Raw genomic sequence first — 26,952 nt, 5'->3', positions numbered from 1 at the left:
TTTTAATAAAATCTAAATACATTTCCTTTGATATCTTAGGTAAATTGTGTTCCTAAGTGATTATCTGAAGTGTTTAAGACAGGATATTGCTCTGAATATGCCCTTAGTTTCTGAAGTAGGTTCTCACCCAATATCTAAGCAATTTTCATTTCTATGTTTGTTTAATTATTTATTTTTAACCTTGAGTCTGTAAAACCGAATAGTCAGGATATTCTTCAGAATCATCTTATTAAAGAGTAATGTTTTTATAACACAAATATTTACTTGTATTTAAGGTATAATTGACAGCACTGTCTCAGACCAACGCCAGGTTGTAGCTGTAACTGGTGATGGTACAAATGATGGCCCAGCACTAAAGAAAGCAGATGTTGGATTTGCAATGGTAAGAATTTACTCATTCAAATATCCAAACGTAATTTACGGACTGGTTTGTTTGTTTGTTGACTGAATTACTATGGATTTTAAACACTGTCCCTCAAGATTAGTTTGAGGGATAATTAATAAGCCTAAATTGGTTTATAAGTCTAATTAGTTTATGCATTAGCTTTATTTGATGTCATAAAATCTGACTAGATTGTTTCTTTTGAACGATTTAATAATATTATATGTTGACTTTGTATTCTGTTAATTTTTTAATGTCTGTCATCTTACCTGAACCTTTTACAACCCTTTTACTCAGGACACAGGCTTAGAACAGTTGTATTTAAATTAAAAATATAATTGAGACTTTTCCATTCATCTACTCAATTACTCTTCAGTTATTTAAAAAGTAATTGAATACCATCATTTTATATATAATCTTTTTTGATTGAAAAAAGCCTACCTACTTGTTTTCCCCAAAGTCCTCAATTTAAGTATTTTATTTTCTTTGAGTTTCATTTTATTTTTGGAAAATACTGGTTCATAATCACAATTCTCAAATCCAGAACTATCAGGAAACTGAAATTTTTAACCTAAATTTTGCAGTAGACTCATTTGATTGCAAAATTTGTTCTGAACTGATGTGAGGCTGTTATTTGTCCTACTTAGTGTGAATATTCATAGCCATTGTGGAGATTTTAATGTGGTTTTTATGGGGTGCTAAGCTCTTTTGGGAAAATTGAGATACAAGGTTATGTGTCTCATTATCTTTCCAAACTATGAGAGACTGAATTCTGAATCACAATCTGGCCCTAAGGTTTTCAGATGAGAGATTGTTTTTGTGTACAAATGTTTATTTGCATAATTTGTCCCCCTGATATTTTGCTGCTAAAATAGAAATTTAGAAGATCTACCATGGTGGCAGCCTTTCAACAGGAGTGAGAGAGATGGGGAAAGGAAATTATGGGTAAATTTTCCTCAATCAAAAGCAGTGAATCCAAAGATCCCCCACCCTACCCCATCCCAAATTTAAATAGTTGGCAGCTGCATTGGTAGGAGCTTCTGAAGGCATGTGAAGCATAGCTGAAGAGGTCTGTGGAATAATTAAGTGCTCTTACTTTTGCTCTAGGCAAACAGGCTCGTTCCCTTTAGGAACATAGGATCACTCACTGCTGCTCTTGAGCATTTAGCAGGATTTTTATTGCTATTTACATTCTGACAGCTGTCCAGAAAGGCATTTATGTAAAATGAATTTTAAAATAAATAAAGCTTTCTTCCCAAAACTTGAATGTAAGGACAATGGGCTTTAAGTAAATACAGGTAAATGTAATCAAACAAAAACACAATACACTGGCTGGTTGGTTAGTGTTTTTTAAGCTCTTTACGGTTTTAGGCCCAGTTTTACCACTTTTTTTTTTTTTTTTTTTGTTAATAACATGAAAAGTCTGAATTTAGTTCAAAAACAGACTGTCCATGATGGCTCACGCCCATAATCCCAGCACTTTGGGAGGCTGAGGCGGGCAGATCACATGAGGTCAGGAGTTCAAGAACAGCCTGGCCAACATGGCAAAACCCCATCTCTACTAAAAAAATAAAATAAAAAATTCGCTGGGTGTAGTGGTCATGCCTGTAATCCCAGCTACTTGAAAGGCTGAGGCATGAGAATCGCTTGAATGCAGGAGGCGCAGGCTGCAGTGAGCCAAGATGACACCACTGCACTCCAGCCTAGGTGACAGAGCAAGGCTCTGTCTCAAATAAATAAATAAATTTAGTTCAAAAACATAGAGAAACTGTAAGTGCTTGGTAGCTTGGACTTGAAACTACTCTTGTTTAAGCTTGAATTTACTTTGGTTTTGCATTTGTTCAGTTAAAACTTAAAGACAAACGTCTTGTCTTAGAGTTTTTTTTTAGTTACAAGAAATCGCTGTTGATAATTTCTTTCTAAATGTATCTCTTATTTTTCAGGCAGATATAGCATTTTAGGGCATACTTTCTTGATTTGTTGATCTGTAGATAGTGTATGTTCTGCTTGTCCATTCGGCCCTTTGTATCCATGGATTCTGCATCCGCAGAATCAACCAACTGTAGATAGAAAATATTCAGGACAAAAATTTGGATGGTTGCATCTGTAGTGAACATGTACAGACTTTTTCTTATCATATTCCCTAAATAATACAGTATAACAATTACCTGCATAGCAAGTTTTGGTCAAAGGAGAGAATCCGTGTCACATGATATTATTCTTGCCAAAAATTAGTTAACCTTGTATTGCTATCATCAAGGACTGAATGTCATGGTGTAATCCGATAATCAAATACATCTATGGTAGTAAAACCTAAAGTAATTAAAATACTTTTATTTTAAACTTTATTTGGATTAATGCGGGACTCCAAATATGAAGAGACTGTGTTCAGTATTCCAGTCCAGAAACATTACAAGTGAAGAGTTGCTGTCTCCTAAAAATTCACAGCACGTGGAAATAAGCACAGGATAGTGACAAGTTTTTCAGGAAGAAGTCCTTGACTCGGCCTGTAAAGACTGGAAAAGGTTTTCTGGAAGAGGTGCCAGTTTAGCTGAGGGAAGGAGAGGAACCAAGAGGCCCTCATTCATCAGCGAATTATGTACAAGCTGTTCACTCTTAACTAGAAGAGGTTGTGGTACTGTAATGAGATACGAAACTAGAAGAATTCACAGCATGCCACATTAAAAAGGCCTTGAATGCCAAGATAAGGATTTTTTTTCTCTTATCCTGTAGATGAACATTTGACAAGCCTACTTCTGATGAAGTAAGTTTAGAGACACACTATGCGATATATAACTCCTAGAAGCTCATTTTTTAAAAGCACTTTAACCTTTTGTGATTGAAAGTTTTCCAGACTTGTTTCATCATAGAACTAGATTTTATTTGAATACCAATTAACACCATAGAGTTACTTTTAGAAATTTTTAGGATTTTGAGCAAGGAAATGGTGAGATTTGCATTTGTATAATATAGGTATGATGAGAATCAAGAAATCCCATTGAGTTTAAGTGTGTTAAATATGTGGGACATTGGCCAGGTGCGGTGGCTCACACCTGTAATCCCAGCACTTTGGGAGGCCAAGGCGGATGGATCTCTTGAGTTTGAGACCAGCCTGGCCAACATGGTAAAACCCTGTCTCTAGTAAAAATACAAAATAGTGGGTGTGGTGGTGTGCGCCTGTAATCTCAGCTACTTGGGAGGCTGAGGCGGGAGAGTGGCATGAACCCGGAAGGCAGAGCTTGCAGTGAGCCAAGATGGCGCCACTGCACTCCAGCCTGGACAACAGAGCGAGACTCTGTCTCAAAAAAAAAAAAAGTGGGACATTAAAAGTAAAATATTCACAATGGGAGCTGCAGATTAAGATTCTAAAATAAGATTGTTTCTTCATTGAGTATTTTGAGAAAGGTTTCATCTGAACTTCTTGTTTATCAAAACAATGTATGCATGCATAGCATTTAAAAGGTCAGGTAGTTCTGTAAGACTTAATACCAAGTCCCCTACCACATACCAAATTTTTGGCTCCTGAAGGAAAACAGTTTTAGCTGCTTCTACTCCTTAGTTTAGGTACCTTTATATCTCTAAATCACATGATTCTGGTGCTTTTTGATTGTTTTAATATAAGGCTTTAACTACTGACTTTCATTAATGAAGATGAGGACTTTGTGCTTTTACAGGCACATAGACCACATTCACCCCCTATACCTTCATGCTTACTACCTATCCCATCATCTGCCAGCAGAGTTATATCATAATTTAGGTTCAATCAACATTCAGTCCTTACTGTGACTGTAAATGCTGCTTCAACCTGATCTATGTGGTCTACTGTAATTACTTTTCCTTCCTTACACAGCTTTTTATGTTCCCTATAATTTGTTGTCTTTTTTATTTTCTTTTAATTTTTATTTGGTTTGTTTGAATTGTTTTGGCTTAGTTTTTCTATGTACTTAACTCTAATTCATCCCCAAATTATCTGTTCCATATATCGGAGACCTTTAGCATTCTTACCAGTTTTAGTTTCTAAGGGATAACGTCTCTTAACATCTTTCAACGTGCTTTAATCTGCACTTGCTGTTTGCTGGCCTTGCTGCACAGCTGTCTTCTTGGTCTCCATACCTGAGGATTTTCTTTATCTCTCATTTGTGTTGGATCATGTGCTTCACGAATTCAGTTGCATCATCATCTTTGGTTTACTCCCTTATCTGGTGGAGTCATCTCCTCCAGCTGCTTCTTGAGAAAAGGTTTGTCTTAGTCCATTTTGTATTGTGATAACGGAGTATCTAAGACTTAGTATTTCATGAACAATAAAAGTGTCTTTGAATGGAGGTTCTGGAGGTGAGTAAATCCAATAACCAGGGTGCCAGCATCTGGTGAGGGCCTTCATGCTGCATCATGTCATGGGAGAAGGGCAAGAGAACATTGCAGGTGAGCACTAAAGCAAGAGGGGGTCAAACTCACCTTTATAATGAATTCACTCTTGATAATGAAACCACTCCCAAGATAATGACATTAATCCATACATGAAGTCAGAGCCTTCATCATGATATCACCTCTGAGTTTCCATGTCTGCACTTTGCTGATTGAAGATTACATTTCCAACACATGAATTTGGGGAATACTTTCAGCCTGTAGCAGGGTTCATGAGGTTTAGCTTTTTTTGATAATTTTTTAGCAAATCCTACTCCCTTCTAATTACTGCCTTATCTCTCTGCAAAGATAACCAGTATCCTGAAGATTATTCCTTTTGCCTGTTTTTGAACTTCATACAGTAGAATCATACATTATGTGTTGAGTTCATCTTCTTTATTCAGCATTATATTTGTGAGATCATTTATGTTAATATAGTTGTAGTTCACTCATTAATCTACAATTTATTAATTGCCCCATTCTCTTGTTGATAACATTGTTACTAGTTTGAAGGTTCTAAATGCGTCTTCAGTAGACTTTCAAAAGATCTTCCTTTTTTTATTGCTACCTTCACCCCTACTTCCAGTGCCATGTAAATCTACCAAGTCCGAAGCTGTGCAGGAGGGTTCTGTGGTTGGGGGAAAAGGGGGCTACTTCTACTTTCTCTACCCGTGGATTACGATTCAGCTTTCTTGTGTCTGCTGAGTTACTTAGCATTTGGCTGTCTGCTTTCAGTTTTTGTGTTTTTTTTTTGTAGAATCTCCTTTTCCTCTAACTTTGTCTTCATAGCGTTTGTTTGCTTTTTATTAATATATACCTTTTTGTGTGGCTTTTGGAAGGAACTTGGGTAATGTCTTTGTTCATTCCTCCATTTTTAGCCCAACTTGAACCTTATTTTTAATACTTCATTCTTTGTTTGATTTCTGCTAAACCAGAATGTCTTTCCTAGTAATATCTTAGAATAACTCTGTTACCTTCTTTTAATGTAAATTTAAGTCAATATTTATTAGGTATAGTTGTCAACTTTTGTTTATTAATTGTGTGTTTTTTGACTATTTGAAAGTTAAAACATTTAGTCTAATTCACAAAATTTTTTTAACAGGGTATTGCTGGAACTGATGTAGCTAAAGAAGCGTCCGATATTATTCTCACAGATGACAACTTTACAAGCATTGTTAAAGCAGTTATGTGGGGACGAAATGTATACGACAGCATCTCAAAATTCCTTCAGTTTCAACTTACTGTTAATGTAGTAGCAGTGATTGTTGCTTTTACGGGCGCCTGTATTACTCAAGTAGGTGATGATTTGTCTATTAAAACTTGTTTCCTTTAAATAAAAGTACATAAAATGCCTTTTTAAAAATACTTAATATTTAAGCTGAAGCTTAATGTTTTAGGTTAGTTAATATAAAAATATAATCCTGTTCTGTTTCTCAAGTTTTTAAACCCTAAAGGCTTCCTGAGAGTTGCTGAGTCCCTGAGTAGTTGTGAATGTCTATTAGGAAACATATCTTTTCTAGGACTCACCGCTTAAGGCTGTGCAGATGCTGTGGGTAAACCTCATAATGGATACGCTCGCTTCCCTGGCTCTGGCAACGGAACCACCCACTGAGTCTCTCTTGCTTCGGAAACCTTATGGTAGAAATAAGCCTCTCATCTCACGTACAATGATGAAGAATATTTTGGGTCATGCATTCTATCAACTTGTAGTAGTCTTTACACTCTTATTTGCTGGTAAGAATTCAGTGTCTAATAAATAAAGCTTCAGTTAATTGTTTCTTTTCCAAGCTAATCATCCAAGATGTTATAATGTTATAAATTTTCAAGAGCCTAAGTTCTATTCCTGACTTCCCATTTATCTTTAATTTCTTCTTCTGTGTCAGTGAGTGCTGAGTAAATTCGGGGAGACAATAAGATAGATAGTAGGGGGAGAATAAAGGTCCTGATGTCTTATCCTGGCTCTCCACGATTTAGATACATGATCCTGAGATTGTCACCATAGTTTTGGGAGCTTCTGTTTCCTTGTCTATAAAATAAGAGAGTTGTACTAGATAATCCCAGGTTTCTTCCAGCTCCTTCCATGCTGCCATTTCAGATAAAATAAAAAGTCTAGCTAAGTTTTACTTTGTATTCTTCCTTGAAATCTTACTTGGTATGATAATTACAAAATAGTCATTTTTCGTTCTTTCAGGAGAAAAGTTTTTTGACATTGATAGTGGAAGAAATGCTCCTTTGCATGCACCTCCTTCAGAACATTATACTATTGTTTTTAATACCTTTGTGCTGATGCAACTTTTCAACGAAATAAATGCCCGGAAAATTCATGGTGAAAGAAATGTATTTGAAGGAATCTTTAACAATGCCATCTTCTGCACAATTGTTTTAGGAACTTTTGTGGTACAGGTGGGTAATTGGAAAAGATAGTTTCAAATTTGCCTGTTATATGGGAGACATTAGGTAAACAGCTTGTTCTAGCAATCACTTGTGTGGAACATGTGTGGAACTATTGCCTTGGTGACATCTATAGGATCTGGTGATTTAAGGTATATGTTAAAGAATATGAGAACTGAATCTCTTGTTCTTAGAAGTAAATGCCACAACCAGCTAGGCAAATGGTTTTATTTCTTCCAACTGTAAAGTGAAAGATACTATTTCTTAGGAAACAAAGTCAGCCAATCACATTAATTGTTTCCCCAGCATTTTAGTATTCTTTTGACATCCCACATTATACCAAAAAAAGATCAAGTTTAAATTTAAAAATAATTAAGATCACTTGTGCAAATAAATATTGAACTCTTTTCATGCTCATTATTTTCTTGATTTATAAAAGAAAATTACTTCAGTTTTGTATCTCTACTAAAATCCAGGCCTGATTGTCAAATCAGTTATTATCTAATTGGGCTACTAACAAAGCAGTTAGAAATCTATCTGTACAAGTGTACAGATTAACTTAAAAAATAGTGGAACCAAGAAGTAAAAATCACTTGAATTTGAATGAAGTAGAGCTAAAAAGAAAGGAATTGTAACTTTGAAGTTTTAAAATATTAACTTCCAAAATTATTTTTGATTTTAATATTTGGGAACTACTTAACTGCCATATCAGAGAGAGCCCTTTCAGACTCACAGGAGGATGAATATTGTTATTTGATTCTTTTTTAAGAAAGTATTTATTTTTTTATTAAGATGGGGTCTTGCTGTGTTGCCTAGGCTGGTCTTGAACTCCTGGGCTCAAGCGATCCTCTCACCTCAGCCTCCAAAAGTGTTAGAATTACAGGTATGAGTTGTCACACCCAACCCCAGTTAATTCTTAATATTTCCATGCACACTATTTTAGGCTTTTTAGATAACAAGCAAAGCATAAGCACTGTATTATGAATTTATGTTCATCATCAGGCCTCACTCTTTTCATAAAGGAGAGCAAATCTGAGATCACCTCACCTGAGTTAGCCCGTATTTCATAGAACTTTGCAAGTTGCCTTTCTTCTCTTACAGTCTGTTTGTATTTATCTTAATAGGTCTAAATGTTAACTAGAAATAAACAGCTATGTGGAATTTTTTAAATATTGTATATTTTTCCAGTAACATACAGTCTTTTCTACAAAAGAGTACTATATTTTGAGAAAGGCATAAATTATTTGAAGAATTATACTAAAAACAGGGGAATGTAGTTGCTTGGGGTTATATTGGAAACATAAAGTTATTCTTCTTCGTCATAAGAATTTTACTTTTTAGTAAGCATAATTTAAACATGAAATACGCAGGCATTAAAAACATTGGGCAAGATTTTACTTTATTTCAGTTGTCTTTTTTTGTAAGAGGGAACCCTTTCCCTGGAGGGGAAAGAGGAAAGGTCTGTTTCAGTTGTCTTATTTTCAGTTGTGACTAATATAATACACTTCATCAGAATAGTGGTTGTTCACCTTATTTTAGAGGACATAAATTTGATATTTTTTAAAGTATATGAATTTTTAAATTTAAGATTTAAGTAAATTTACTCTTGATTATTCCTCCAGATAATAATTGTGCAGTTTGGTGGAAAACCTTTCAGTTGTTCAGAACTTTCAATAGAACAGTGGCTATGGTCAATATTCCTAGGAATGGGAACGTTACTCTGGGGCCAGGTAAAAGTCTCATTAGTTTTTGCTTAAACCTAAAGTGATTTTTTTTTTTTAATTTTTAGTGTGTATTTTCTTTAACAGTTTCATTACTTGATTCTAAATCGTTAACATGGTGAGTGAAGAGAGGGAATTCAAAGATAATTTTTTTTAATGTTGTATATAGTTCCAGTATGTCATTTGTTCATTATGATTATGCCTGTACTATAAAATACTGTCCTAACTTTTTATGTGGTTTTTTTTACTTGTTTTTTAGAACAAGTTTTGTAGCAGTTGTTAAAAATGATGTATTTATAACTGGTTAGGATGCTAATATCTGTATCTTTTACTCTATAACCTATTCTTACATTTTCAGAAAAAATTTTTTAACAAAAATGTAGAAAATACATGGCCGGGCGCGGTGGCTCACGCCTGTAATCCTAGCACTTTGGGAGGCTGAGGTGGGCGGATCACCTGAGGTAAGGAGTTTGAGAACAGCCTGGCCAGCATGGTGAAACCCCATCTCTACTAAAAATACAAAAATTAGCCGGGCATGGTGGCAGGTGCCTGTAATCCCAGCTACTCGGGGGGCTGAGGCAGGAGAATCGCTTGAACCCAGGAGGCGGAGGTTGCAGTGAGCCGAGATCGCGCCATTGCACTCCAGCCTAGGGGAGAAGAGCGAGACTTCGTCTCAAAAAAAAAGTAAGAAATACATACACGTACTTTGTCATTTTGTTCTGTAATTTAATCTAATATGCAGCATAGGAAAAACTGACTTTAGAGAATGTTTTTATAAAAATAATGTTACCTGGAAAAAGGGGTCACAAAATGATGTTTTAGATTTGAATTGAATAGCTTTAACAGTGTATGTATAAAATAAAGTGCCTGAAATAAGAGATATACCTCATATTTACTATAGGCAGCTTACTTGCAAATGCATGCCATTATTTTTTAAATGTAAGTGATAATGATTTATGCATTGTTCATTTTAAGCCCATTACTATAAAACTAAGTTATAGAAAATCTATACTAACATTTTCATAAATGAAGGTTAATATATTTTATGGCATATAATTTGCATAAGCTAATTTATTGTCATTCTGCAAATCAGTGAAGCCAGACTTTCAGGGTTTCCATAAATTTAGCTCAATCTTTACATCTTTTTATCTCTTCTTTTTCTTAATTATGTTTCTAGGTTCGGAGGTTTCTTATCCATTTTGAATACCTCATTAATACAGATCATCTTTTAAGTAGGACCCATACTAAGTGTACCATGGTAGAACAAGCGCTGCCTTTGGTGGTCAGGAGACCTAGGTTCCTAGTCACTCCATGAAAGTTCCAAGTCACTTTATGTGCCTTGAAGCCTATTTCACCTTGGTGAAATGAAGTGGGTGTACTAGAAGTTCTCCGAGCAGAATTCTATAGCTGACTACATGCTTGTTTCTCCCTGACAAACTCAACTGCTGCCTTAAAGAATGGATGTTAACACATAAGCTAATATATGTGTATTGGTGTTTCTTGTATCCTTTGTGTTTTCTGGGGCATCTGTTTTTACTTGGCATCATCAATCAGTACTAATCTAATTTTAAACTGTTGCATTTTTAAAAAATACTTAATCAACAAAACTATTTTCAGTGTAACCTTGATGATTTTTTAAAATTTTTGTACATTTTTTCTCATTGAACTCTGACAGCATTAATGAAATGTAAACATGTTTTGCATCTAGTAAGACCAGCTGCCATTTTCATTGTATTCGAAATAAATAGAACTTTAAGTAAATACATATATCAGACCATGGTTTTAAAATGTATTGTCTTGAATGTCCTGATGAAAATGTGAAAAATGTAATCAGGTTAATTTCCATTCAGGAAAACTTTTTACCTTTCAAACTCAAATCTTTTGTGTAGCTAAGAGAAGAATGTGTTTTGCTCTGGGAGAGAAAGACTAATCAACAGGATCCCATTACTTCGTTGGTAAAGATAGTCGAATACTCTGACCATTTTTAGTACCTTTAGTACTACAGTTGATCAGCTTACCTTTACTTGATATGATTTATTTCTAAGTTCATTCCCCTGTGTTGTAGCTTATTTCAACAATTCCAACTAGCCGTTTAAAATTCCTCAAAGAAGCTGGTCATGGAACACAAAAGGAAGAAATACCTGAGGAGGAATTAGCGGAGGATGTTGAAGAGATTGATCACGCTGAAAGGGAGTTGCGGCGTGGCCAAATCTTGTGGTTTAGAGGTCTGAACAGAATCCAAACACAGGTATGGGCCTGGTAGAGAGGTAGGAGAGATGATGGGAGCCAGGGCTTTTTGACCTGGGGAGGAGATTCGAGTGTACTACTTAAACTTCCTCTCTAGCCTTCCCAACCCACAAATTGTATTCTCTTGAAAAGTAATCCTGGTGCCTGGAATGAGTGAGACTTTTAACTGATTATGAAAGAATGTGTCTATATGCCCCTAAGCTCCTTTTTTCCTAGCTCCCCCACCCCCCACTTCATCTCAGAATGCTATTCTTGCCTATAAGCTTTGTTAAAAGTGCCTTTTTCTTTTTATATGTTGATAGATGGAATGGTCCTTTCTCTTGTTCTCTCTCTCTCTTGCTGAGCAAGCTGTCACAATCTCTGATTCCTTGCAGATGGATGTAGTGAATGCTTTCCAGAGTGGAAGTTCCATTCAGGGGGCTCTAAGGCGGCAACCCTCCATCGCCAGCCAGCATCATGATGTAACAAATATTTCTACCCCTACACATGTAGTGTTTTCCTCTTCTACTGCTTCTACTACTGTGGGGTGTGAGTGTGTGTTCCTAAGTGCATGAAATTAACATTTCCTACTTCACACACCTAACGTTTCTCATTTTCTCCTTAATGTTTGAATTCATTGTTCAGGCTTTTTCATAAAGCTTTCTTTTCGTAAAGTGGATTGAGACCTCAAAGTGTTGTCGTTGTTGTTTTATTTCTTAGAGGGCTAGACAACAGGTGGAACAATTGCAACCAAAGATTAGATGCAATCTGTGAGCTTGTCTCTGTGCTAACTCTGATAGTTAATATGGGGAATAAAATTGTAGCTTAGAACTTGTGAAACTACTATAAATTTTTGAGTATATGCCTTTAAACCTGTTTATACTGCATGGTTCCTAAAAGCATGTGATTTGAAACTCATCTAACAGAACCAGGAAATTGCATTTTCAAAGCTAAGAATAAACTTAGCATTTTGACTTTTGTCCAGTTTGGAAAGTAAGTTAGTAGCCTGAAGACAAGTTTTCAGTATGTATAGCCAGTTGCTTGCCTTCTTAACCTGAACTTTGTCTTTGATTTTGTTGTTGTTGTTGTTGTTTCGCTGTGTGGTGGTTTTGGGGGAAATCACTGTAAATTTTAAAACTTCCTGTGGTATTTATGGTTTGGGGTGTTTTTTTTCCATTTGTATAGTCAATTTAGTTAAAAATTGCATCATAGATAAGAAATGTTCTGTTAAGTTTCAGTAGAAGTAGGAAAGTATACTATTGATTAATTGTTGAACCAATAAATGTTGTAATTTTCAATAATTGACTAACCTTTTTTTTAGGTTTTTAGTAAATAGCAAACTTTGTAAAGGCCTTATAAGTTATAAATATTACTGAGAATTCATGGTGCATTCTCGAATATGGAGGCATTAAAGATGTAAACCCAACCTCATCCCAAAAATTTACAGCGATACCTAAGGTTAGCCTTGAAGTAGACAGAGACCTATCTTCTCCCTTTGGTCTCCAGCCAGCAAAGGACTAGAGGAACCTTGAGAAGCTGCAGAGAGGATGAAATAAGGGAGAAAACAGTGCAGACTTTCTACTTAATGCCTGTTTGTTCCCTATTTACTTAAGTATATTTTTATTTGATATTTTAAAAAATGTGGTGAAACAGGCACAGTAAGAACTGTCCCTGTTTTACAGGTATGAAAACTGCCTTAGAGTTTAAATAACTTGTCTATGGCTAATAAGCAGAGGCCGCATGATGTAAAACGAAGTGCACACAAGTGTTTCAAGTGACCTTCTAACATTAAGATATTAAATTTACATACAGGGACAGCTAAAACTCTTTCTTTTAAAAATTACCTACCTGAATAAAATGGTAACCATAAATTGCCTGGCCTTACGCCTGGTACAGTAAAAATGCCTCTTCCTCCCTGTATCTATGGATTTCAAACTATGCCTCTCTCTAGAGCTCCTTACCACCTAGCCCTAGATGGTAAATGTTCTACAAGCCTTTATGGAAGGGCTACCATATGTCAGAACTATGCTGGAACCTCTAGAACCTGCAGTCTAGTAGAGGACAAAAACAAATAGTTAGAAATTTCTACATGGTAATAAAACACAAACTGTCATAACAGGGTCCTTAGTCTACCCTGGAAAGTCAAGAAAAATTGCCTGAAGGAAGTGACTCCCAAGATGACCCTTGATAGAATTTACCAAATGAGGCCTCAGTGATTATAATCTGGTACTAAAAGAGGAATAAACTAAGGGATTGATAATAGTCTGGTACTGAAAGAGTAATAAACTAAGGAAAGCTGAAATGGAAGTAAGCATCTGTTTATACCCCACAAGAAGGAGCCAAACTCAGACTTTATCCTGATAGACCCCCTTCCCTCAAAATTTTAAATTTGAAAAATGCAAACCTACAGACATGTTGAAAAATTGATACATGAAAATCTTTCACCTGGATTTACCACTTAATATTTTATCACACTATTTTATCTGTATATTAATATAACTTTTTTTCTGAGCCATTTGAAAATGGCAGATACCATGGCATTTTATCCCTAAATACTTCAGCATGTACCTAAGAATTCCCATGTATAATCATACTTTATTATCTAAGAAATTTAACATTGATACCATATTATCTAACAGTTAGTATTCAGATTTCTCTGGTTGCCTCCAAAATTTCCTTTATAACTTTTTTAATTCAAAATAATTATTGACAGTATGTGTGTTTTGAGTCTGGTCTCCAACTTGGATTCATTCCTTACCTTTATTTTTTATGACTTTGACTTTTGAAAAATCCAGGTGAATTGTCTTATGAAGGGTTCTACATTCCAGATTTGTCTGATTGAGTCCTACTGGTTAGCTTCATATTACACTTTTTTGGCAAGTTTATCTCATGGGTGATGTGTATCCTATTCATTTTTATTTACCAATATTTTAAGTAATTGTTTTTTTCATTTGGAGGGATATCAGATGACTTTAGGTATACTATACTTATATTTCTCAGTCTGAATGTGTTCCAAGCTTTATATTAAATATCAAAGCAATCATAAACTGTCTTAAGACAGACAGGCAGACACATATACACACACACCTCTGCACATCCACCCCAGGCTCTTTTTTTCTGATGCATTGTTCATATGAAACCTCTTGAGTTTCTGAGCCCATGTGGCTAGGGGAGCAGATACTTCAGGGAAGTAAAGGTGTACTTAAGAGAGTAGCAAAGGAAGGTTTGTAGTTGTTGCTTTATCAAGGTTTGAGATGTTTACTTCTTCATTCTGTGTCCTATGTTCTTGGAGTTATCCAGGGACTAAATCATATCTTGTTAATACAGTTGTCATTATACACCAAGAGTTGCAGTAATTATGTTGCTGTTACCATAAACGTCTTTCAACCTTGTTGGTGGAGCATTGTCTTAGGTGGTACGGAACATCAGCCAATATATAGAATTATGTTAATATATTTAATGAAAGGTTTCATTTTATCACTGTGTTTCTGCCCTAATATGGAATAGTTTTAAAACTACCTGTGGGTGTCACATTTCTTTAACCTTTATTGGGTGACCTTGCTTAGCTAAAATAGAAGAAAGAATCGATTTCAACTTTGTCAAATGCTAGACTCAAACATCTCTGAAGAGACCTTTTCCCCTTCATTATTAGTCAGATCTTCACTCTTACAGGTCTCTAGAGAAAACATTCTGTAGTTTTTTTTCTATTTATAAAGTGTATCATTCTAACACCAGTTTTTACCATTAGTAGACTTTTTTTTTTTCCTGAATAAATAACTACACATTCCTGGAAATGAGAAATTGAGAGAAAATTTGGTTTTCTAGATGGAGGAGGAGGAAACTACAGCTTATGGGCCAAATCTAGCCTGGTGCCTACTTTTGGAGATAAGTTGTTATTGGAATGCAACATTGCCCATTCATTTAAGTATTACCTGTGGCAGATTTTTCACTATAAGGGCAGAGTTGTATAATTGTGACAGACTGTATGACTCACAAAACCTAAAATATTTTACTGTCTGGCACTTCACAGAAAAAGTTTACCAACCCCTGTTCCAGATAGATAAAGACATTACACAGGTAGGTCTCCTTTTGAGATAGTTTAATATGCAAGTATCCAACTTTGGAAAACAAAATCTAGAATTTTGTTTCTAGTTGCAGAGTATCTTTTACTGTGCCATTGCAGTTAGTGCACATAGAAAAGTAATAGTGAAAACAAATTTCAGAAGTGGGCAATTTGTTGTAGAAGGTAAGATTTATTGGCTTATGATTAGTATTTTAGAGCTCTCTCTTCTGTACAATATTTTGGGCAGTAAACAATGTTATTTTCTGCTATCAAAAGTTAGGATGGTATTTACAAAAATTGGTTTTGTAGGTACATGATATTGATTTGTTATTATTTCATATATTGTTTACCTTGATAATCATTTTCAGTTTCTTAAAATTACTTCAGGATTGTGATAATCACTTCAGTTTTTTTGTTTACCATATATGCTTATGCAGTATTTTTGGGAGTTTTTTTCTCCGTTGAATAATTTACTTTTACAGAATATTTTTGACATAAGAATTACTGAATTTTTCTTAATTCTGATAATTTCGAGGGGTGTAAGTATGCTCCACAGAGTAGGTTTAAATAGATAATAAATAGGAATTGAATTTTAAAACTGGATAAAATAAATAGGCTTTGATTTACAAAAGCCTGTATTTAAGTTTACTTATATTTCTGCTTAAATCGAATTATTGTATTAATATAGTTTCCTTCCTACCTAAAATATTGTGCACAAAATTATTTTCCTCACAGTTATTGTACTGTGAGAATTTTACATATAGAGAGTAATAAAGATCAGAGCAGGTGTAATCCAGCTCAGTGCCGTGCCTTAGATCAAGAGTGCTTTCTTATGTTCTTTATAAGTAGAAAGTAAAACAAGTCTGGTTTGATGATTCCTGGTTAATCTGAGCTTTATTGTATGTATCTCAAGAACTGTTCTTTGAAAATTGAATTGCTTTTGAGCATTGCTGAGCTGGCCTAGTAACGTGCTGAAACTAACTAATCATGTGGCTTAAATAGATGTGTCAGACAAAGGAAGCATTAATCTTAATCTTATGGAATGTTTTATTCAAGTGATAAGTAAATGTTCGCATGTTTTTGTCTTCTCTTGACTTCCAAGGAACCTGGAATTGGGAGCCCAGAAACCTAGGTTTTAAGACTCTTTAGCACTAATTAGGAGTTCCTTAACAAGTCAGCCACCCATCCTCTCTGTTGCTCAGTTTTATTATTTATGAAGTGGTTAGAAAAAAAAAATCTCTAATATTGTTTCAGTAAATTCTTTCAGATAGGAAAAATCTTCGCAGAATTGGAAGTTTTGCTAAGAAGGAATTTAATCTGATTTTGCCTGCCACTGGTGTATGTGTGTAACTGTGTGTGCACATACACTTGTTGCCCTCACCTTTACACTCTGCCCCCTTAGAGCTTCACTAACTCAAATCTCTAACTTAAGTTTATACCTTTCTTCTGAGCTCTACATATTTTCCAAATTTAACATGTTTAAAAAGTAGATTTATTTCCCCCGATTCTTCACTGCTCACTTTTATACCCAGACTGATTACAAAGAAACACACATACACAGAAAGCTTAACTGTTGTTCTATCTTCAGTATCTGCAGCACCAGCAACTTTATCAAACAAGCAACATCTTCAGGGTTGTCTTGAACAGTTCTCATCACCCGTCAAGTTTGCTAGCTGATTCTCTGGTTTGTATTCTTCTCCGTGCCTACAGGCTGCTGATACCAACAGATTTTTTTTTAAGAAGTTATCTTTTTGCATTTTAAGCTCTACAGTTTGTTATTAGGACAGTCAGGATACTTGCTGAATGTTCACATGTATAAAATGTAAATTTTAAGACTTCACAATAAAACAGTGAATGAATTACTATAACGTTATATTTAGCAAGCATTGTTTACATTCCATATGTAGAACACTTTACATCTTAGTAAAGGGGAAGGGGAACAAGAGCAATAAAAGAAATTGAAAAATATTTGCTGCTATTCATCTATCAAATTAAGGAACTAAAGTACAAGCAATCGAATAGAATAGAATTATGAAAGATGGTAAAGTTGCAAGACTTTATAGAGTAGATGGCTTGCTGCTCCAAGTGTGCATCATGGGCCAGCAGCTTCAGCATCACTTTGGAGGTTGTTAGAAATGCAGGACCTCAGGCCCCTGCTGAATCAGAATCTGCATTTTAACAAGATCCCCAACTAATTTATATGCACATTAAAGTTCGAGAAGCCCTGGCCTCGATACTTGTGACCTAACACTGTTTTTAGTTTGTAGTGTGCTAACGAACCCCATAAGGCAAGTACCATTGCTATTTCCCATTTTATAGTTGAAGAAACCTGTTTGACCGAGGTTCCTCAGGTAGTAAGTGGCAGAGCTAGAATTTACACCCAGACATTTTGCTTTTGTATTTCTCAGTTGACTATGCTGTACTCTCTATATAAAGGGCTAAGTGAATATGGACTAAAGCAGCTTACAAATAGGGCTTGGTAAATAAGGAAAGACAACTTGAAGGTGAGATGTGGGTGCATGGCCCTAAACTCTACATCACGTTTTTTAAATGCATTCACATGTTCATTTGAAGAAATGTATTGATTTATTCATTATTGCTATCTTATGAGATGAATTTGGTGACTGCATCTTTTTTCTAGAATGTCAGTGTTACTTCTCTTAACAATGAGTAAATGATGTCTTTATTACTAAACAGGATTTATTAGAATCAAAGCAAAAGCAAACACTGTATTTGAATTGATATGTGGTAAATGCTCAACTACTTGAATTTTGTCCTTTTTTTTTCTAAATCTGAATGACGCTTGAGTTAATAGCACTGAATGTCAGTGTGTGCACTGATGTTTTTAAGTTTCATTGCCCATTAACCTTTTTCATTTATACAGCAGACTGAGAAGGAAGATGAATTGTTGAGCTATCTATTTAGGGGTGAAAATACTAGAAACCTTTTAACACTTTGTGTCTTCTTGGGAAATTTTTCACAGAAGAATCCCAGAGGATTTGTTTTTGGTTTTGATCTATTATTTCCAGATAACTGTAGTAATTGATTTGTTTTAATCTGTTACAGAGAAAAAACTAACACTTTATAGACAAATGATAGACAAATGGCATATACTCAAATATTTATAGCTGTTTAATGGCATTTTATAGATATTTATTTGGGTTTTGTTCTTATTTTTCTTTTTAATTAAGGGAGTAGTGGGGTAGATGTGAGTTCATTGTGGCATTCAGCTTATATTTGCTTGGCTTTTTCATGGTCGGTGACATCCTAATTCCTAGCATGATAAATAGTAACCCTTTGTGCTTGATTTGTTTAACTTATTTGAGTTGTTTTCAAAATGCATTATTTTTAATTTTTAAAAAATCAGCTAAGCTTGTGTATGGTTAAGTTTTTGTTTTGTTTTCTGTTTGATTTTGTTCTTTTAGGGAAAAAATCCTATAAAATGGCTATTAAATTTTTAGCCAATGACAATGAGATTTTCTTAATATTACTTGAATTATTTACCTCTTAATTCTTAGAGTATGTGGTTTTGTTGTTCTGTAGTGTCCTACTAAAATATTCATTTTTTTACAGTGTATTGCAAGTTCCACTGCATTACATGCAAATATGATTCACTCATACCTAGCTGTTTGTGGATTCAGACTCATAAATGAACCATTTTCAAGTTGTTAATAGTGTACTGACATCTTTCTGTGTTTTCTGATATTTACAGATTCGAGTGGTGAATGCATTTCGTAGTTCTTTATATGAAGGGTTAGAAAAACCGGAATCAAGAAGTTCGATTCACAACTTTATGACACATCCTGAGTTTAGGATAGAAGATTCAGAGCCTCATATCCCCCTTATTGATGACACTGATGCTGAAGATGATGCTCCTACAAAACGTAACTCCAGTCCTCCACCCTCTCCCAACAAAAATAACAATGCTGTTGACAGTGGAATTCACCTTACAATAGAAATGAACAAGTCTGCTACCTCTTCATCCCCAGGAAGCCCACTACATAGTTTGGAAACATCACTCTGATTGTAAGCTGAATGTTAACACACTAGCTGCATTGTAAAGAAACAAATCGAAACTGGGTCTTTTCACATATTGTGATGGACAAGCTAGTATTCTTGTCTTTGGACTTCAACAGAAGACACACTTGTACGAATGTAGATTTATTTTTTTAAAAAAAAAAAAGCAAAGCTTTCTGCCAGACTGAGGGTGCTTTTTGGGGGGTGGGAGAAATGAACTGACAGATAAACAGTAACTCAGCGTAAGTGACCCGTGGATCATCAGTAGAACCCAAGTATGGTCCTGAACAGTGTATTAGCAGAGCTTTAGTTTATCTCAGTCCTGGATGGGAGAGAGGGAGGAGTAAAACTGGGCAAGACAAAGAGCCCTGGATCGTTGAATTGATACTTTAATTTCTGCTGTTGGCTGTTAATAATTTGGATTATTTATGTTTATAAATGATACAGATCTGTTTACAAGGTTTGTAGATACTTTTTTTGTTCCTGTTCATAGATGGGAAGCTTCCTTATAACTGATGCAGAGAAAAATTAGTCCTTCAAATACTGCTGTATTTTCAGGAAAAAAAAAGGGGTGTTTCTATTGAAACTGTACTAAATTTTTGCCTACAATTTACCTTGTTAAATATTGTAGATAAATTGCTAATACTAATAGCCAAATAGATAACACTAATGCTTTGTTTAAAAAAAATGAAAAAACAAAACAAAACAAAAAAACATGAGCAGTGGTGTTCTAAATGAAGTTATGACATCTGTCCTAATTAGTTTCTTAAATACATTTACTACTTAATGGTTTTGAAGCAACTGTTTAATTTTTAAAATTTTTGAAAACTTGCTAATAACCTTTTGTTCAGAATTTAGTAGATTGTTTAATGCAGGACATCAACTACATAATGAAAGATGCTTGAAATGCTTTTGTTATTTCAGGCAAATCAAATTAAATCAAACTATCAAACTACAAGAGAACCTTAGTCCTTTTTGTTTTTGTCTAAACATGTTAGTTCAGTGATGTCTTGGTGAACTGTGAGTGAACTGTATTGATTTTTCTAATCTTTAGAGACCTTCACACAGCATGAGGGCTGTTGGCATTTTGAAAAAGGTTAATAAGTAGAAGCATACATGTTTTCCTTTTGTTTTTGAAACTTGTTTGTAAACATAAATAAATATGCCCTTTTATTAAATAAATTCATGGCAATGTTTTTTTAAAAGACATTTCAGCTTCTTTTCTCAATTCTACATATACAGTGCATCATTCTGTTCTCTTTGACCACAATTCGAATAAATTTCAAGATGGTAACAGCCCCATGAAGTACCGCTTTAATTCCTTGCTGGTAATCTAATAGAATCAGATTAAGAAAATTAACACAATTTTGCCATTTGACATACTCTTCATTGAATTTGGTTTGTCTAAAATAGTCTCACAGGTAAAAAACATAATAATGACCACCATTGTCTTTGATACATTTATTTTAATTCTTAAGTGGCCAAATAACAGATTAGATAAAATGAGATTACATGAAAAGGTTCTAAAATGATATATTTAGATGCAATAATTAACCATATGCTAGAATGCCCCCCTCTAAGCCAATTGGATTCTTTAGCTCTCTTTTTCTTTCCTTTGTCTACCTTCTTCCCTTTTTTGCCTCTGTCTTTACCCTTTAGAAACTGGCATGTGTTAGGGCCCAGATTTCACCAGATACACAATCCTCAGGCTGACATAAAGTTTACGAGGACTACTACTATAACTGAGAGTGCTGACCCAGCAAAGAAACATTTAGTTGATGGTGCTTGATATTTTTGGTGGGTGGGGGAAATCTTTTTCTCACCATCAAATCTTTGCAGTAATCCTCTGCAAGTCTTAGAAACACATTGGCTCTGTCAGCATTTGTAATTGTACATTTATTCATCAGGTATTTATAATGAATCATACTGTAAAAAAGAGGTAGCATGATATGCTGGAAAGCATATTAGACTAGGAGTCAAGACCTGGTTTCTAGTCTTGGTTTTGCCATTAATGTGCTGCATGATCTTGGGAAAATCATTTACCCTAAATAAGGGTGGTGGACTATCTCGAGGAACCCTTTCAACTCTAAAAATTGACCCTATCAACTGGAGAAGCCTACAAGGCATAGGGAATAGAGAAAAGGGAAATGTTTTCAGTTTTCTTTTTTATTTTGGTTATGCTTAAATATGAATGTAATTACCAAAAGATTTAGAAGTGCATGTGCTTTGGAGGATTTGTATTGAGCTTTTACAGTATTCATTTTCAACTCAAGGCAATGGCTTTCTACACCAACTCTAATCCATAAACGGGTCTTATGACATCCATGAAGTAGTAGCAAGACATGCTTAGTGTGTATTTCTCTCTTTGAGACACTGTAATTTCTACCAGAAATTTCCAGAGCATTATGTAAGTAGAAAAAAATGCAAGCAAGCTGTTAAAGATCTTGGATCCCATTATAAAGTATGTATAGTTGAAATCTGTAATTCAATCACTTTTTCTCTTTTATCCTCTAACCAAAAAATTGTTTAATTTTGCATCCCAAATGTTTTTAATCTTTGTATATTTTTTAAAAATCCTTTTCTCCTCATCATTGCCTTTTTTGTGGTTGTAAATAGACTTACTTGCACTTTGAAGATGAGTTACTCCTTGTCATCTTACAAATATGTGATATGGTAATTTTCATAACAGATGTCAGTTTTGAACCAAGAATTGGTGATTTGTTTATAAGAAAAAAACTGGCTTCATTTCTGTGAAATTGCTCTTTGAAAATTTCTTTTTACACGTGTAAGCCAACTGAGATACCGTGATGGTGTTGATTTCTTTCAATGATGCTTACCATCTATTTTAGCCACTGAGCCTTTTATTATTTGTCTATTTGTAAAGTTTATTTGTCTTAACTCATTTAATAAATATACTGTTTATCTGTTTCTGAATGGGGACTGAACTTTTTGGATATTGATTGGAAAATATTTTGGAATTTTTTCTACTTTAAATTTTAGAAATCTGATTGAAAATTCTATAATGTACTTGAAATGTTATGGTTGTGTTACAGTGAATCACTCTTCTAATATGAGAGTGGGTACATTGTCCCTACTCTCCTACCCACTGTCTTCAACCCTTATAGCACAATAGATCATTTCTGCAGTCTGTGGGAATGTAATCTGCTTGTTTTAGTACAGATTAGTTTTTCACATTAGCTATTAAGAGCTTATTTTTATCTCATTTTCCATACTTGTCAATACCAGTTATCTGAACTCTATGGGAGAAATTAATAAAATTACCATTAGTTGTTTTTTATAATAAATTATTAATATAAACTAGCAACGTTGTTGAAATACTGAGTAAACTTTAAATGATGATGAATACCATATTTTTCAGTTAGTATAAGTCATTAGTAAATTATCAAGTATACTTAAGTACCATATTTGTGACACGAAAGATATTTTCCATTTTGTCAAATTGGGTTTATATAATGTATTAGACTTGAATTTTGAATTAGGTTCTCTTTGTAAAATTTAGCTGAGAAAGAAAGGGGAGTTTAAGCCTTTGCATGTTGACATTGTTCCTTCCCCATGCCTTCAAGATTGTGTCTTATTGCAGCTGCCTTCTTTCTTTAACCTGTGGTACTCTAAGACTCTTATACTCAAACCCCCATCAACTTTTATCTTTTTTAATTAGTCTGTTAACATTCATTTGTAGACCAAAATAAAAGATACTCTTAATAGCATAATTACACCACCTCACTAAAAATCTGAAAAATAATCTTTCTTTTAGAATAAGTGTTTTTATACCATAAAGACTGTTTCATGTGGTCAGAAAATTGGTAGTTGTGTTTCTGTACTTTTCTCATCAGTATGTGTCACAAAGGAAATAACCAGACTAGGCACTGTGGCTCATGCCTGTAATCCTAGCACTTGGGGAGGCCAAGGCTGGACAATCATTTGAGACCATCCTGAGCAACAAAGCTAGATCCCCCTCCCAACAAAAATAAAAATAAAAAATTATCTAGTGGTGGTACCTGCAGGTAGTCGTAGCTACCAGAGTGGCTGAGGTGAGAGGATCTCTTGAACCCAAGAGTTTGAGGCTGCAGTGAGCTGTGATCACACCACTGCACTCTAGCCTGGACAAGAGTGAGACCCTGTCTCAAAGAAAAAAAGGAAATTAGCTTTATGCAAATAGTTTCTTTTTCAACCAATTGATAGCTTTACTCCTTAAACTCGCCATTGAGTTTGCTTTTATGCTTTACATCTAAGAACTGTTGATAACATTTTTCCTACTAAAGTATTTCAATAGCATGTTAAATCTGTATTCTGTTAGTTTAAGGTATCATTGTTGAACAGCATAATAATTGTTCCAAAGTAGGGAATCAAAGTTAAGAAAATGTGCGTGTGTGCTTATGCAGAATCAGTCTCTGGCACAACTTGCTTAACCACACTGCATCCTAGGAAAACAAGTTCCCAGATCAATAAAACATAGTCTGGGTTTGGGTTCAGTGCAGGGAATCCCTAGGATTAAGGATTCATTTTTTCCAAATACGTTTTCAGATCATTAGTTATAAGCACTGATAGTTTTGTTAGCTATTATTGAAAGGGACATGTCACAAGGTAAATTACTATTTATGGAGTACTTGGTATATACTAAGCACTTTACATGGATTATGTAAGCAACCTGGTAAACATTCTACCATTTTGCAGCAGGGAAATAGGCTTAAAGAGTTAAGGTAACTTGCTGTAGGTCACATGGCTAGGTAGTAGACCTGGGATTCACACTTGAGGCAGACCATTTCAAGAGGCCAAACCAGTAGCCACTGGTCTTTACTGCAGGACTAGCATCTTGTTAACCTGAATCAGGGCCCAAATTTTTGAACAGTTAAAATTTTCTGCTTAACTCTTAAGCGTTTCCATTATTGCACTTTTCTGGTATCAAATGCTTCTGAGAGGATCTTAAGAATCTTCACAGCCTTCCTGGAGAATAGCTCAAAAGATTGAGGCAAAATCGTCTATTAAGATGTATAATCCAAGCTTTCCTCATGATCAGACCTCCTCTAGCCAAAGAGTCAAAGATAAACTCGGTAGAATGGTGCTTTTAATAGCACATTTTGAATAGAGAATTTCATTATTTAGTGCTTTTAAGATGGGTATGTTTATTCAAAGTCTTTGAGATATCCCAAGATATCCCAATAATTTAACCTGTTGCTTTGTTTCCTAGTTTGGAATGAAAATAAATATAACATTAGTGAGACACTCTGCATCTCTGCATTTTTTGGTTTTGAAACTTGTGAGACTAAAGAATAGGGTGTTTTACTTTCAATTAACTTTTTATTTTGTGAAGAATTATTTTGTCTTTAAACAATATTTTCCTTTTTTTTTTTTTTTTTTGAGATGGAGTCTCACTCCACCGCCAGGCTAGAGTGCAGTGGCATAATAGCTCACTGCAATCTCCTCCTCCTGGGTTCAAGCAATTCCCCTACCTCAGTTTCCCAAGTAGCTGGGACTACAGGTGTGCACCACCATGCCCAGCTAATTTTTTGTATTTTAGTAGAGACAGGGTTTCACCATGTTGGCCAAGGATGGTCTCTATCTCCTGACCTCTCCGCCCACCTCGGCCTCCCAAAATGCTGGGATTACAGGCATGAGCCATCACACCCGGCCAATGAAAATTCTTAATGCTGTAATATTGAGCCCTGTTGCACATGGGATTTTAAATGATCCGTTTTTAAAATAAGAAAGTTGTAGCCATTTTTAAACTACTGTCTTGATACCATTTTATATTGTTTGCTTTATAAATGGTTCCCCTTGGTCTGTAAAAATTAGGTGCTGATGTTTATAATCTTAAAGATATCTTTGTTAAGAAAAGGTATCTTAAAACATTTTCCTGGAGCGGAGGTGGGCAAAGTGGTGATTTGGGAAGGTTTTGGGTGTGTCGGATGGATTGGTGATTGATGAGACTGAGGGTAGGGATGTAAACAGAACAGTTAAAACATTTGAGTTGTACAGGCCTAGGGTACAGAGGGAATAGACTAGGATAGTAACAGCAAAATTAAAGAGAACAGAAAAGAAAGTACTTGAAAGCATAGAGGAAATATTTGTAGCAAAACAGGAAACCTAGTTGATGGCATTTCAAGGCATCATCTACTTTTGGATTTGTTAGCTACTTATGTGTAGAATGAAAGAACATTTAATTAGGTGACCCCTTAATTGGCAGAATGATTGGATTAACTATAAGTCTGGCAGTAGTTTCAAAGCATTGTTAGCAGATCTGTCTTGTTCATGTCTTTCAGATTTTCTGTGAAACAGTTGTTTCAATAAGGAAGTAGAAGGAAAGCTCATCACTGTCTTGGGCAGCATTAAGCTGGGAAGGGTTGAGAATAAACTAGATGACAAAATCAGGAGTCAAACTGATAAGTGATGAGATGACTAAAACAATAGTTTAATATAGATAGATGTAACATCCTGCTCTTTGGGACCTAAAGTCAGAAACAAAATGACAAGGCAGATGCCTCCTCAAATGTGGGAAAACGATAGGTTTGGTTGACAGAATGGAAAAGGTTCGTTCTAGAGTCCAGAATCCTGGCCTTGAGGGACATATGAAGGTTTGGAATAAATGCAATGAGGAATGTTCCTGAAAAGAATAAGAGACAAAGGCTAGTTTGAGCATCAGTGAGGAAAACCAGGACATGAGTATACATTTCGGTCACCAACAAGACAGATACACTAAAGCTGAGAACAGGTATGAAGTTGAAGGTGGCTCAGGTTTAGGTACCAAGGTAACATAACCTAAAGAAAGCAAAGCCATCTAGATCAGTCACAGCAGGAGCGAGATGGCCAACTCAAGCAAATACCTCCAAGAAGCTATGAATGGCTCTTCCTTTGCTCCTTAACAACTCTAACCTCACATAGTTGTCACTTGCCTCTCTTTTTCCATTGCTATGAGTACATTATGTGCTCATGTGTTCTCCCTGGTCCTGTAAATTCCTCGAGGCCCCTTTTGTACTTGTATCTCTTCACAGTGCTTGCACCACCTGCCTCTCCTTCCTCAACACAACAGACGTGTAAAAGAAAGTGCTTTTTTTTTCCCGAGAAAAATCACTTCTCTGGGAGAGGGTGTTAAGGCTCAAAGAGTGAATCTCTGAGGTGTGGGAAGAGGCAGTATTTTGTCCTAGCAGTTCACCAGAACTGAGTTCTAAATGGTTCCAACTCTTAAACCAACTTTTAATATCTTGAACCCTCAGTTTCCTCAACAGGAGAATGAGTATTGCAATTTCTGCCCAGCTTTAGAAGTTGAGATGAACTTGAAAATGTGAAAGCACTTTTAACAATTATAAAGCACAGTACAAGGTAAGCCTATTGACTGAGCAACTGAAACCTGTGAAGAACTGTTCCTACCTCCTCTAAGAAATTTGGCTTAAATAAAAAATTTCAGAGTTGAAAAAGACCCTTAAGTCCCGACTGGGTCATAAATACCCAGGCATTATAAAGGTTACCCTGGAGATTCATCTCATTAGAATAATAGTGTTTGCATCCATTTCCATTTTTTTCTGTTTTTAGTCAATTTTCCCTTGTAAAAAGAAGCAGCTTGCTTTCCTCTGGGTGGTAAATAAATGAGGGTGCTAGTGATCCAGTCATACAGTTTTTTTATTATTTATCATTTAGCTGAACACTAGAGCTGCTCTGATGGTTTGAGACCATTACCAAGTTTAATTGCTCTTTTTGTTCCCAGTCATATCTTTATTCCCATAATAAACCAT

The 26,952-nt window shown here is 35.1% G+C and overlaps 1 protein-coding gene and 1 long non-coding RNA gene across 4 annotated transcripts in view; one reads left to right on the top strand and one right to left on the bottom strand.

Annotated features, from left to right (window-relative positions):
* The window catches only part of ATP2B1 (ATPase plasma membrane Ca2+ transporting 1), a 118,267-nt gene extending 96,129 nt beyond the window's left edge, over positions 1 to 22,138 (top strand). The window contains exons 15-22 of one of the 3 annotated variants that reach the window (XM_073020991.1): positions 276 to 382; positions 5,889 to 6,080; positions 6,307 to 6,520; positions 6,978 to 7,189; positions 8,800 to 8,907; positions 10,964 to 11,146; positions 11,520 to 11,633; positions 18,900 to 22,138. In XM_073020991.1, the coding sequence (XP_072877092.1) occupies positions 276 to 382; positions 5,889 to 6,080; positions 6,307 to 6,520; positions 6,978 to 7,189; positions 8,800 to 8,907; positions 10,964 to 11,146; positions 11,520 to 11,633; positions 18,900 to 19,211 (1,442 nt within the window). In that variant the 3' untranslated portion in view covers positions 19,212 to 22,138. Of the gene's footprint in view, positions 1 to 275; positions 383 to 5,888; positions 6,081 to 6,306; positions 6,521 to 6,977; positions 7,190 to 8,799; positions 8,908 to 10,963; positions 11,147 to 11,519; positions 11,674 to 18,899 lie in introns of all 3 variants that reach the window. The other 2 variants (XM_073020990.1, XM_037996722.2) reach the window with 2 other exon arrangements.
* LOC119623854 (uncharacterized) overlaps positions 16,837 to 26,952 on the bottom strand; it is a 73,850-nt gene continuing 63,734 nt past the window's right edge. The window contains exon 6 of the long non-coding RNA XR_012094551.1: positions 16,837 to 16,898. This is a non-coding gene — a long non-coding RNA (uncharacterized lncRNA). The remainder of the gene's footprint in view (positions 16,899 to 26,952) is intronic.

The sequence above is a fragment of the Chlorocebus sabaeus genome, chromosome 11 (genome assembly GCF_047675955.1).
Source record: "Chlorocebus sabaeus isolate Y175 chromosome 11, mChlSab1.0.hap1, whole genome shotgun sequence".
Lineage (NCBI taxonomy): Eukaryota > Metazoa > Chordata > Mammalia > Primates > Cercopithecidae > Chlorocebus > Chlorocebus sabaeus.
Note: the sequence above shows the minus strand (reverse complement) of the source record. Positions and strands in the feature narration are given on the sequence as shown.